Source organism: Aquarana catesbeiana, linkage group LG02 (assembly GCF_042186555.1).
Source record: "Aquarana catesbeiana isolate 2022-GZ linkage group LG02, ASM4218655v1, whole genome shotgun sequence".
Taxonomy (NCBI): Eukaryota; Metazoa; Chordata; class Amphibia; order Anura; family Ranidae; genus Aquarana; species Aquarana catesbeiana.
The window spans coordinates 788,600,439-788,614,291 of NC_133325.1; the positions used below are offsets into that span (position 1 = coordinate 788,600,439).

At 46.0% G+C, this 13,853-nt stretch overlaps 1 protein-coding gene across 9 annotated transcripts in view; it reads right to left on the minus strand.

Moving 5' to 3' along the window:
* Positions 1 to 13,853, minus strand: part of ATP6V1A (ATPase H+ transporting V1 subunit A) — a 112,431-nt gene that overhangs the window by 41,379 nt on the left and 57,199 nt on the right. For all 9 annotated transcript variants that reach the window (XM_073617444.1, XM_073617443.1, XM_073617448.1 and 6 more), the window contains 3 exons: positions 9,547 to 9,709; positions 4,571 to 4,679; positions 4,346 to 4,468 (listed from right to left, as the gene is read on the minus strand). In XM_073617444.1, coding sequence (XP_073473545.1) covers positions 4,346 to 4,468; positions 4,571 to 4,679; positions 9,547 to 9,709 — 395 coding nt within the window. The remainder of the gene's footprint in view (positions 1 to 4,345; positions 4,469 to 4,570; positions 4,680 to 9,546; positions 9,710 to 13,853) is intronic.

The following is a 13,853-nucleotide window of genomic DNA, read 5'->3' on the forward strand; positions in this document are numbered from 1 at the left end:
TCTCTGGACCCCGATGGAGGCGGCCGTCGAGACTGCCTGGAGGCTGAAGCCCCCGGCGCTGGGGAAAGAGTCCGTTTGAAAGAGGGACGCTTACTCTTCTTCTTGACAGGTAAGAGAGTGCTTTTCCCACAAGAGATTCTCTTGATATAGTTATCCAAGTCCTCTCCAAACAACCTTGCACCACGAAATGGAAACCCAGCCAGTAGCTTCTTACATGGTGCTTCGGCTGACCAATTTTTCAACCATAGGATTCTACGTATATGCACCAACCCCAGTGAAAGACGGGAGGTTTGCACGATAGAATCTCTAATGGCGTCAACCACAAAGCATAAGGCCGCTGGAAGGTTAGCAAACCCCTGGGCCTGCTGTTCAGGTAATACTTTGATGACCTGCTTAACATGGTCTCTTAAGTATTGACAGACTCCAATCGCTGCTACTGCAGGTTGGGCCACTGATCCTGCTAAGGAGAAAACATCCTTCAATAGGGATTCCATCCTTTTATCTACAGGATCCCTGAGCATCTGAGCATTGTCTACAGGACAAGTCAGGCTATTATTTATTGAGGAAATGGCGGCATCAATAGCCGGAATTCCCCACATTTTAATAAACTTTTCTTCCATCGGATAAAGTGTTGAAAACTTTCTCGGCGGAAAAAAACGTTTGTCTGGGTGATCCCACTCAGAATAAATAAGCTTTTCAAGTAAAGTATGAACAGGAAAAGCATGTGCTGCTTGGAAAGGTTTCAGTGACCCCAAAGCAGAAGAGGATTCTTTAGCAGTTTCAGGTATGGGCAACTTAAATGTGGAGCGGACCAATCCAGTGAGGATCTGCACTAAGACTTTCTCCTCTTGGGAAGTCGCAGAGGGTCCCTCTCCACCTGAATCCTCCGAAGAGGAATCATCCATCCCATCCCGATCCTCTGAAAGGGATTCATCTCCTTTATCCCAGAGCTCCTCTGTCTGAGGGTCTTGGGGAACAGAGGAAAGCCTAGTGCGTTTTCTTCCACTGAGTGAAGACGTAATCACGGCCATTAATCTTTCCTCTAGACCATTAATGGTTGAGGAAAAAACCTCTTGTGTAATATATACAGGGGCTGAAGTGCCAGAAGCAGGTGTAGCCCCTGACCCCGATGGCTCTCCCTGGCTAGCCGTCCCTGGCCCATCTTTAGGGGGGAAGGATGCTGCCGACAGGGGGCCCTCAGAACCTGAACGAGATCCCCTAGTGTCTCTGGTTCCTGGGGTGCTTGAACCTCTTCTACCCATAGTGCAAAGCAACAGGGTGTGAGGTATACAAATGAACACTGTCCGCTGAGCGATGTAGTCTGGCTAAAAGCCTTGCTACCCAATGCTCAGTCTGGTGTTACTTCAGTAAATGCTGCCTAGGAGAATGCCTGTGTCCCACCTTACATGCGACCGTCAGCTCTGTGTCTCTCAGAAGGCTGAGTGCACCTGTACAGAGTGCCTTTAATAGCCTGCAGCTGGCCTGAGTGGGAGTCTAAACACTCTGTGCTGACATCCCGCCCCCTCCTCTACCGCCCCCCCCCCTCGAGTTTTGAAAAAAACGAGCGCTTCCCGCACTGCCGACTCTCCTGTCATGCTCTGGAGAAAAGGCTGGGGATGGGGGGGGGGGGAAGGAGGGAGACTGGTAACAAGATTTGCCTGAACGGCTATCTTCAGAGATGGTGGCCATTAGGCCACAGAGCCCGGGTGGTATAACCACTTTCTAGACCCCTGTGGCCCCTCTCTAGCCTGGGGGGGAACATTCAAACATGAGAAATCCCCCCATCCACCTTACCTGCTTGCAGCCTGCTTGATACGCTGGGACATACACAGCGATTACAACACCTGAGACAGACATTCAGCATGTGTAGGTTTGTGCTCTTGGCAGCCCCCGGTGGTCACAATAGGCATAGCATGCATTTACCTTAAAGGAGAAAAGCCACTAGAACTCAAAAATTCTGTGGAATCTCCTCTTACCTTATCCAGCCGCAGGGTGCTGTTTACACAGACCCAATCTTCACCTCTCACGGTGGGCTCCGTTTGAAAAAAACGTCAGAGACTGGGGCCCCATCAGTAGGGGGATCCAACAGTTCTGGGACCGTAAAGCACCTCGCCAGAAATTAGGAAGTTTAAAGCCATTTTCTGATCTGCGGGGTCCAGCTCTCTAAAAAGAGAAGCATTACGGGTAAAACCTCGTTTCTTCGGACACGAGGCCCGGATACCATTCAATTCGGCCATGAAAAGACACTTTGAATGGATCCGGTTCGCCTGGCTTGCCCCAGTATAGGATCTTAGGATATTCCCTTTGGAGCTCAGCACAGGACATCTTTACACGTCCATCACCTAAGACACTGGCGTAAAAACTGAGGTATCCCTGCAAGGGGGAGGGATTATATAGGGGGTTGAACTTCCTGATAGGGTGTGCCAGTGTCCAATCACCAGTGATACCTATATAACCCATCAGTAATTACTGTGGCTCTGTGTCCCGTGATGTTCGAGAAAGAAATATAAAGGCTTCTGTGAATGGGCAAAAGGTGTGGAGAGCGAGCATAGCAGGTCCAGCAACTTTTCTTTTGAAGAAACTGAGAATACAGTGAGCAGGTCGGAGCTCCAGAAGTTATTTTCCTGGAGCACAATAAAACTGTCAGATGTGAATAATTGAGATAAGTCTACAAGGCGGCAGGTATGTTGCTAGACTTAACTCATGGTATGCCTGCAGTTTTTACAATGTAGCTGAATTCCGGTAATTTAGCTTTAAAAAAAATCCCTCCCCTTCCTAACACCGATACTTACTAACCTGTTTAAGAAAGACAGATATACTTACCAACTTTCATGCAACTTTGGTCTGATCACCTTATTTCCTTAGGAGAGTGAGCTGGATAACAGCTGGCAAATCCTGGAGTGGTGACATCACCCATAGGCTTCAACGGCCCATCCACTGTTGGCGGTCCCTCCCCTCCCCTCCCCCGCAGCCACTACTGGCTGAGAATGGGAGCCAATCATGTGACTGGACCAGAGCTGGATCACAATAGGTGAGAATATGCATCTTTATTACACGGGATAGTAAGCATAGGTGTTAGGAGGGAAGTATTTTTTACCACTGAAATACTGGGTACTTTAGCCCCCTTCCTGCCCAGGCCAATTTTTAGCTTTCAGCGCTGTCGCATTTTGAATGACAATTGCACAGTCATGCTACACTGTACCCATATGACATTTTTATCATTTTTTCACACAACTAGAGCTTTCTTTTTGTAGTATTTGATCACCACTGGGGTTTTTATTTTTTGCGCTACAAATAAAAAAAAAAAAAAAAAAAAGACTGAAAATTAAAAAAATACGTTTTTCTTTGTTTTTGTTACAAAATTTTGTAAATAAGTAAGTTTTCCCCTTCACCGATAGCAAAAAAGGGGAATTTCACCATGACAAGTGTGTTGTTGCCACATCCTACAAAGTCCCAACGAAGGGGGATTCTCTTTTTTTGCTCTCCTTCACTGATCAGCACTGATGAAGCAGTACTGATTGGCACTGATGATGAGGCACTTATATGCGGCACTGACATCCAGCACTGATGGGCACTCATAGGCGGCACTGATAGGCAGCACTGATCAGGCAGGCATCACTAATGGGCAATAACGGGCGTCCTCGATGGCCTCCAGTGGGCGTCCTCGATGGCCTCCAGTGGGCGTCCTCGATGGCCTCCAGTGGGCGTCCTCGATGGCCTCCAGTGGGCGTCCTCGATGGCCTCCAGTGGGCGTCCTCGATGGCCTCCAGTGGGCGTCCTCGATGGCCTCCAGTGGGCGTCCTCGATGGCCTCCAGTGGGCGTCCTCGATGGCCTCCAGTGGGCGTCCTCGATGGTCTCCAGTGGGAGTCCTCTATGGGTCTGCACTGATAATCAGTGCGCTGATCATCAACGCAAACCCCCCCCCCGTCAGGGGAGCAGCGGATCAGCTCTCATCTACTTGCGTCCGTATAGAGGAAAAGCCGATGAACGGCACTTCCTGGTTACCATGGGATGAGCTGTGATTGGACACAGCTAATCACATGGTAAAAGGGCCTATGTCAAAGGCCCTTTACCTAGATTGGAGACGAAGTGTTGCAGACTGACACACCATACCACCGATCGTTGTGTTGCGTGCCCCCGCTAGTGGCTTACCCTGCTGGATGTCACACGACGTCCAGTCAGGATAATACAACCACTTTCCAACCGTCATTTTGCTATATGGCAGGCGAGAAGTTGTAAAAATTAAATAAGGTTTTTCTAGAATTCTTTAAATCAGTCGTTAGGCTCCCGCCTCACACATCACTTGCCATAGCAGGTGTCAGAAGAACAATGTGCGGTACTTACCAGCAGGCATTTCAGCCAGACGTCCTGAGATTTCTCGAAGAGCCTCGGCCCATCGAGAGGTTGAGTCGGCCATCATACTGACGTGGTATCCCATGTCTCGGAAGTATTCGGACAGCGTGATTCCTGTACAGAAAAGAAATATAGAAGTCAAAGGTCCCAGAAAAGAGAGAGAGAGAGCTCTTGCCGAGGGCATAAGAACAGCAGAAGAAAAGCATCCAGCATTACCTGTATAGATAGAGGCCTCTCTGGCAGCCACAGGCATGTTGGAGGTGTTGGCTACCAGCGACGTTCTTTTCATGATGCTCTCCACCTTCCCGTCCACTTCCATCGTCAGCTGAAAAATAAATCCGGGATATGTTATTCGACGCGCACCTCTCACAAGAGATTCAGTTACAAGATTTAAAAAAACAAGAAATGTTAAGTTTCCTGTCTCCAGAAACCTCTGGCTTAAAACCGGGATTAATAAAAGTGCATTGGAGTCTGCCAAGAACGACAGCTGCTCTTTACTGCCGGCCTTAACGCCGACGTCCCGGGTGACGGGTCAAAATCAGGTCAAAAGGAGGTTAAACTGCAGACACTACAAGTGGCAGCATATCTTGGCACAGAAGTTGGGGGCCAATAGTTGTTCAATCCTTTGTTAGAGGGCAATTCATAAGAGAGGGGCGATCAGAGTTTTGTGCTGGAAGGCCATAAAACCTCGAAACGTAGATATTTTATCTTTTTTCTGTTATAAATTCTGCTGTAACATCCACACCATTAGGGGGCTCCACCTCCAGTGCTCATAGGTACAAGAGAGCACTGAGAACTGCTCTACAGTGATGTCCACAATGCATAATGAGGCCGCTCTGATTAACCACTTCAGCCCCAGAAGATTTTCCCTCCGTAATGACCAGACCATTTTTTGTGATTCGGCACTGCATCGCTTTAACTGACAATTGGGCGGTTGTGCGACCTTGTTCCCAAACAAAATTGACGTCCTTCTTTTCCCACAAATAGAGCTTTCTTTTGGTGGTATTTGATCACCTCTGCAGTTTTTATTTTTTTGCGCTATAAACAAAAAATAAGCAACTATAACATAACATATATATAAAAAAAAAAAAAAAAAATTATATATATATATATATATATATATATATATATATATATATATATATATATATATATATATATATATATATATATATATATTTTTTTTTTTTTTTTTACTTTTTGCTATAATAAATATCCTAAATTAAAAAAAAAAAAAAAATTCTTCATCAGTTTAGGCCAATATGTATTCTACATATTTTTGGTAAAAAAAAAACGCTATAAGCGTATATTGATTGGTTTGCGCAAAAGTTATAGCGTCTACAAAATAGGGAATAGATTTATGGCATTTTATACATTTTTTTTTTTAACTAGTAATGGCGGCGATCTGCGATTTTTAGCGGGACTTCGACATTGCGGCAGACAGATCGGACACTTTTTTGGGACCATTGACATTTAACCGCTTGCGGACCAGCCACCGCAGTTTTACTGCGGCAGGTTGGCTCCGCTGCGCAAAATCACGTTATTCTACATGATCTGGCAGAGCTTGCATAGCTTGTGCGCGCGCATGCCCGCCGCGAATTACGCAAGTCCGACCACGGGTACCGTGGACTCGATGTCCGTGGGGTTACCTGCGATCGTCTCACGGAGAGGAAGAACGGGAATATGCTAATGTAAACAAGCATTTCCCCATTCTGCCTAGTGACAGGACACTGATCTCTGCTCCCTGTAATCAGGAGAGGTGATCAGTGTCGTGTCACACACAGCACCCCCCCCCCCCCCCCACAGCTAGAATGACTCCCTAGGACAGACTTAACCCCTACAGCGCTACCTAGTGTTAACCCCTTCACTGCCAGTCACATTTACACAGTAATCAATGCATTTTTAATTGCACTGATTGCTGTAAAAATGTGAATGGTCCCAAAATAGCGCCAAAAGTGTCCGATATAATGTCGCAGTCACGATAAAAATCTCTGATTGCCGCCATTACTAGTAAAAAAAAAAAAAAAAAAATATTAATAAAAATGCCATAAAACTATCCCCTATTTTGTAGACATTATAACTTTTGCGCAAACCAATCAATAAACGCTTATTGCATTTTTACCAAAACAATGTAGAAGAATATGTATCGGCCTAAACTGAGGGGAAAAAAAAAAAAAAATCTTTTAAATATTTTTTGGGGATATTTATTATAGCAAAAAGTAAAAAATAATGCGTTTTTTTCAAAATTGACGCTTTTTTTTGGTTAGAGCACAAAAAATAAAAACCGCGGAGGTGATCAAATACCACCAAAAGAAAGCTCTATTTGTGGGGAAAAAAAGACATCAATTTAGTTTGGGAGCCACGTCGCACGACCGCGCAATTGTCAGTTAAAGCGGCACAGTGCCGAATCGCAAAAAGTGCTCTGGTCTTTGGACAGCCAAATGGTCCGGGGCTGAAGTGGTTAAACAGCGATCAGTGCTATAAAAATGCACTAATTACTGTGTAAATGTCACTGGCAGGGAAGGGGTTAACACTAGGGGGCGATCAAGGGGTTAAATGTATTCCCTCGTGTGCGTTTCTAACTGTGGGGGGGGGGACTGACTAGAGGAGGAGACAGATCGCTATTCCTAATTACAGTGGAACCTCGGATTACGAGAATAATCTGTTCCAGGAGAATGCTTGTAATCCAAAGCACTCGCATATCAAAGCGAGTTTCCCTATAGAAGTCAATGGAAACGAAGATAATTTGTTCCGCTCTGACTTCCATTACATGCAATACCGCATGTGGCCAGAGGTGGGGGGGTGCCGGAGAGCCTCGGAAATACTCGGGGATAGCTCGGCTGAGCTCTGAAAGCCTCAGGAACACTCGGGAATAGAGTATTTCCGAGTGATTCCAAGTATTTCCGAACGGCTCCGAACTGTTCCGAGTGTTCCCGGCGCCCCCCACACCTCTGGCCAAAATGCGGTACTACACACCCCATTAAGCTTGAATTCTGCTCATTTTGCGAGACAACGCTCGCAAACCAAGTCAGAATTTTTTAAAAAGTTGCTCGTCTTTCAAAGCGCTCGTTAACCGCATTACTCGTAAACCAAGGTTCCACCGTACTATGAACAGCAGGTCTGTTTCTCCTGTACTGTCAGAACGTGGATCTGTCTTTTTACATACACAAATCCCCGTTCTGGCTCTGGTGCCCACGATCGTGGGTGGCCGGCAAACATTTCAGCCGCCAGCCACGTGCATCGGGTCCCCCGCCGTTCAGCGGGAGCAGCAACTCAATGCATTTGGGCACCTAGACGTAGTAAAGATGACTTGTTGAAGTTCAAACTGAGCATCAGAATGGGGAAGGAAGGGGATTTTCATGAAATTTAAGCTGGGCACATTTCTGCTCTCTCTTCAAAGCACTGAGTCCCATAGCCGTCTCCTCCTGCTCTGTTCTTCTGTTATCAGCCTGATTACTTCTGACAAGTTCTGGACTCACAGGAGATAAAACCAGCCTGGATTGTGTGTCTGGAAGGTTGCTATAAATAGATTAGCAGAGAGCTAACTATTCACAGGAGAGCTCTGAAAGACTCTGCCTATGAGGAGAGGGGGGTGTGGTGCCTTTCCTCCAATCAGCTGTCTCGGCTGTGTGCCCAGACTTCACTGCAGTGCTAATCAGGAAGAGAAAATCTCCTAACAGATCTGAACATTCTAAACAATATATAAAGCTGAAGACAGCAGATATAGATGTAAAACCTATGTAGGGAGATTTGTTTCATCTCTGTGTATCATCTGAGGCTCTTCACTTCACTGGGAATATGTGAGGATTTACATCCACTTTAACCACTTCAATACCTCCCCCCCCCCTTCCTGCCCAGGACAATTTTCAGCCTTCAGCGCTGTCGCATTTTGAATGACAATTACGCGGTCTTGCTACACTGTACCCAAATGAAATTTTTATCATTTTCTTCCCACAAATAGAGCTTTCTTTTGGTGGTATTTGTTCACCTCTGCGGTTTTTATTTTTTGCTAAACTAAAAAAGACCGAAATTTTTGTAAAAAATACATTTTTCTTTGTTTCATTATAAAATTTGTTTTTCTCTTTCACTGACGGGCACTGATGAGGCGGCACTGATATGTAAATTGATGGGCACCTATAGGCGGCACTGACAGGCGGCATGGATAGGCGGAACTGATGGACACTGACAGGCAGCACTGATGGGCAGCACCGATGACGAGGTACTGACAGGTGTTACTGATATGCACTGTGATGAGCACTGATTGGCACTGTGGTGGGCACCGACAGTCGTTCCTGATGGGACACTGACTGGCAGCTGATGGGCACTGATTGGCATTGTTGGTGACACATCTGATGGGGCTGTGCTGATAATCAATGTGCTAGTTATCAGCACAGACCCCCCCCCCCCCCACTCTCTGACAGGGAGAGCGCCGATTGGCTCCCACTGTCAGCGCGAACCGAGGAAAGCCGTTTACCGGCACTTCCTGGTTCACGCTGTGATTGGTCACAGTTGATCATGTGGTAAGGAGGCTCCATCAGAGGCTTCTTACCACGATCGGAGATGCGGTGTGTCAGAGGGACACACAACACCACTGATCGCCACGTGCCGTCATGTTGTCCTGTTGGACGTCATATGACGCCCAGTCAGGATAACTGAACCACCGCCTGGCCGTCATTCTGCTATAGGCCGGGCGGGAAGTGGTTACGTGACTTTGATCGTGGCGTGGTTGTTGGTGCCAGACGGACTGGTCTGAGTATTTCAAAAACCGCTGATCTACTGGGATTTTTCCCCCCTCAACCATCTCTCGGGGTTTACAGAGAATAGTCAGAAAAAGAGAAAAAAATATCCAGTGAGCGGCAGTTGTGTGGAGGAAAATGCCTTGTTGATGTCAAAGGAGAATGGACAGACTGGTTCCAGATGAGAGAAAGGCAACAGTAACTCCAATAACCACTCGTTACACCCAAGGTAAGCAGAATACCATCTCTGAAAGCGCAATACGTCCAACCTTGAAGCAGATGGGCTACAGCAGCAGAAGTCCACGCCTGGTACCACTCCTGTCAGCTAGGAACAGGAAACTGAGGCTACAATTCGCACAGGACCAACATTAGGATTACAGAAGATGATCAAGGCAATCAATAACATAGAACTAAAATGTCCTGTAAGGGGGGTCCGGTGTGTACAGCATCCCTCACCTCGGGGAAATCTCTCAATACTTCAGACATCTCATTTCCTCTCTCTCCACACCCCACGTAGATGATGACATCACTGTTGGAGTACTTGGACAAGGACTGCGAGATCACAGTCTTACCGCAGCCGAAAGCCCCGGGAATGGCGGTGGTTCCACCTTGGACACATCTGAGGGGGGAAAAAAAATCAAACAAACAATCATATGTAGACAATAAAAAAAAAAAGGAATAAGTATTAATAGGAGGTGCTTGGGACATTGTCCTTTCATGTTTTGTACTTTATGCCTCTACCTTTTATATGTATATATCTCTGTAATGGCTTTAATTATAATACCCAAGGTCCAACACAGGAACTTGTATTGTTTTGCTGTTGTGCGAAATAAAAACTTTAAATGATTAAAAAAAATAAATATATAAAAAAAAAAAAAAAAAAAAAAAAGACATGGTGGCTTCTGTTTTTATTGATCTCATTAGTTTAGCTAAAGTGTTTTATGCAGGGCTGCAAACTGAACATGAAACGACGCTCTCCCCAGTTCTTGCCTAGGTGAGGATGAAGTATACAGCCCACTTGATACATCCCCCTTAAAGCGGAACTTCAGTCTTTTTTTCATCTTTCCATCTATTAAATCTTCTGCCCTTGTTGTTGTTTCAACTTTGGATAGTAAAACATTTTTTTTCTGCCAGTAAATCCCTTATACAGCCCACTTCCTGTTTCTTGTCTGGTCATTAGCCTAGGCTTATGACATCATGCACAGCTCTCTCTCTCAAAGGAAAGGGGGGGCAAGTCATAAGAGGGCCAATGAGAGCTGCAAGGCTGGAGGTGTGCCTCTGTGTGTGTGTGTCAGGGCTGGGCTCAACCCTTCCTTCTCTGAGCTGGCTTCTCAGCTGTTGGCTAATTGCCAGCTCCCATCTCTCTCCACAGTTACTTAGCTGTTGATGATCCTGCTCGTCAGTCCTGCCTACTTAAGCTGTCCAGCCCAGAGGAGCTCTGCCTTCGCCTTGGTCAACATCACAGAAACTAGGACATGACAGTTCCTCTTTACGGAGAGATGTGGGGTCTATAAGTCCCCACATCTCTCCTCTATGCTGGAAAGCCCGAAAAAAAAAAAGGCAGTGTTTACATCTGCCGGAGCCATAACGTCACTTCTGGCCTCCGAGGGTCATAGAAATGGCCGGAAACCATCTGATTCCAACACTATAGTAAACTGCCGTCACCAGGATTCATTCTCGGGATCGCTGATCGCACGGACGAGCCAGGAGAAGAACAGGAGGACATGTCCTGCCGCCTGTAATAGCAATCAAGTGGCTAAACAGCCGCTATGATAGCTTTTACCTTGCAGGGAATGGCTGGCTGTTTGTAGCTGCAGAGGGGAGGAGCCCAGAGCACTGGCAGGGGTTCCCAGAAGAGGAGAATCAGGGCTGCTCTGTGCAAAACTATTACACAGAGCAGGTAAGTATAACATGTATGTTATTTTAAAAAAATAGAATCACTTATTGGGTAAGGCTTTATTTGGGGAGGTGCAAGGTGCTCTTTAACCACTTCAGCCCTGGAAGATTTACCCCCTTAATGACTAGGCCATTTTTTTGTGATACAGCACTGCGTCGCTTTAACTGACAATCGTGCGACGCTGTATCCAAATAAAATTGACATCTTTTTTTTCTCCACAAATAGAGCTTTGGCGGTATTTGATCACCTTTTTTTTTGCACTATAAACAAAAAAAGAACGACAATTTTGAAAAAAAAAACAAAACATTTTTTTTTGCTTTTTGCTATGATAAATATCCCCCCCCCCCCCCCCAAAAAAAAAAAAAAAAAAAAAACAACAACAAAAATGTATCCAGTTTAGGCTAATATGTATTCTTCTACATATTTATGGTAAAAAAAAAAAAAAATCAATAAATAAATAAATCGCAATAAGCGTATACTGACTGGTTTGAACAAAAGTTATAGCGTCTACAAAATAGGGAATAGATTTATGGCATTTTTTTTAATAAATCTTTTTTTTTTTACTAGTAATGGCAGTGATCTGCGTTTTTTATCGGGACTGCGACATTGCTGCAGACAGATCGGACACTTGACACTTTTTTGGGACCATTGGCATTTATACAGCGATTGGTGCTATAAAAATAAGCTGATTACTGTAAAAGACCCCTTTCACACTGAGGCGTTTTTCAGGCGCTTTTGGGTTAAAAATAGGGCCTGAAAAAACGTCTCCCCTGCAATCTCAGTGTGAAAGCTGGCAGAACGCTAAACTCCTGCAAGCAGCATCTTATACACTGCTCCTACCCATTGAAATGAATGGGCAGTGCCGCCGAACCGCCGGCGCTTTGTGGGTGGTTTCAACCCTTTTTCGGCTGCTAGCGGGGGTAAAAGCCCCCCTGCTAGCGGCCGAAAACCACCGCAGAAACGCCACTAAAAATAGCGGCGCTTTACCACCGATGCCCCCAATGCCCCAGTGTGAAAGCAGCCTAAATGACACTGGCAGGGAAGGGGATAGTTTTATGGCATTTTTATTATTTAATTTTTTTTACTAGTAATGGCGGCAATCTGCAATTTTTATCGTGACTGCGACATTGCAGCGGACATATCGGACACTTTTGACATAATTTTGGGACCATTCACATTTATGCGATCAGTGCTATAAAAATGCACTGATTACTGTATAAATGTCACTGGCAGGGAAAGGGGTTAACCACTAGGTGGAGCGATCAAGGGGTTAAATGCGTTCCCCAAGGGAGGTGTTTCTAACTGGGGGGGGGGGGGGACTGACTGGAGGAGGAGAGGGATCGCTGTTCCTGATCACTAAGGAACAGACGATCGCTCAGTACTCCCCCTGACAGAACGGGGATCTGTTTGTTTACATTGACACATCCCCGTTCTGGCTCTCTGTGCAGCGATCGCGGCTGTGTCCCGCGGACGTCGCGGCTGTGTCCCGCGGACGTCGCGGCTGTGTCCCGCGGACGTCGCGGCTGTGTCCCGCGGACGTCGCGGCTGTGTCCCGCGGACGTCGCGGCTGTGTCCCGCGGACGTCGCGGCCACGCGCGTCAGCTACAGCGCACGCCTGCAATAGCTGTTAAAATGGACCGACGTACAGCTATGGCGATATGCGGGATCATGCCGACCTGCCGCAGTATAAATGGCGGTGGCTGTATAAATGGTCGGCAAGCCTTTAAAAAAAAAAAAAATATTTGTTTTTGGCATAGCTTTATGCACATCCCAATACCCTCTAGTGTGCTGATGGGTCACTTAGGTACCACATTATGTGATGCAAGAGGGGAGGGGGGGGGAATCTAAACTAATCTAAATCAATAAATCGATGTTGGGAGCACTCCAGGCAGTGCTGGCTGGATAGATAATAAAACAAAGTTTACGCTTTTAGCTAAAGCTGAGAGTTTGCTTTATTTTTGCTTTATTATTTACAGGTGTGCATTAAACAGCCAAAATCTTCTGAAAACCTATAAAACTGAGTGGACAATTGTACTTCAGCACCAGGTGACGGGCTCACAGCGCACACCCTCCCAGCCCCACGTCTGCTTTCCAGAGCATTAGGAGACTTTAATAAAAAAATAGATTTCAGGAAATTATATTGGCAGCATTTACATTTTTTTTTCTTCTGAAATGTATCTGGACCAATGTGTGCGTTTTTGCCTTAAAGTGGAACTAAACTCAATCAGCATGAACTATTTTAATCGTTATGCTGCTAGTATTACTGAATAGAAAGGAAGGTAAATTATATATTTGTTTAGCTTTTTTTTTTTTTTTTGTTTTTTGTTTGTTTAGTTTTTTACATTTTGTCAGTTGCTTCCTGGCCTAGGCCAAAATGATGTCATGCATCCCAGGAGTCTTCATCTTCATGGGAATTTTTTTTTTTTTCGTCTGAAGGGAGGAGGGGCTTTTTAACCATGTAAGGACCACCCACTGCATATATACTGTGGCACGGTGGCCCCCAGTACCCCCAACGGGTACGTTGTTTCGTGCACGAGTTACTGTGGGCGCGCGCACCCGTTGCACAGAGGCAAGATGTCCGGCGGCCGCGATGTCTGACGGCCACCCCTGACCGTTGCTCAGAGAGGCAGAATGGGGATCTGCCTATGTAAAACATACAGATCCCCGTTCTGTCAGGGCAGTACAGAGTGATCTGCTGTTCCTAGCGATTAAGAACAGCGATCTCTCTACTCCCAGTCAGTCGTCCGTCCGTCCCCTCCCCCCCCATGTTAGAAACACCTCCCTAGGACACATTTAATCCCTTGAGCGCCCCCTAGTGTTAACCCCTTCCCTGCCAGAGTCATTTGTGTCAATGAACGCAGCAGCA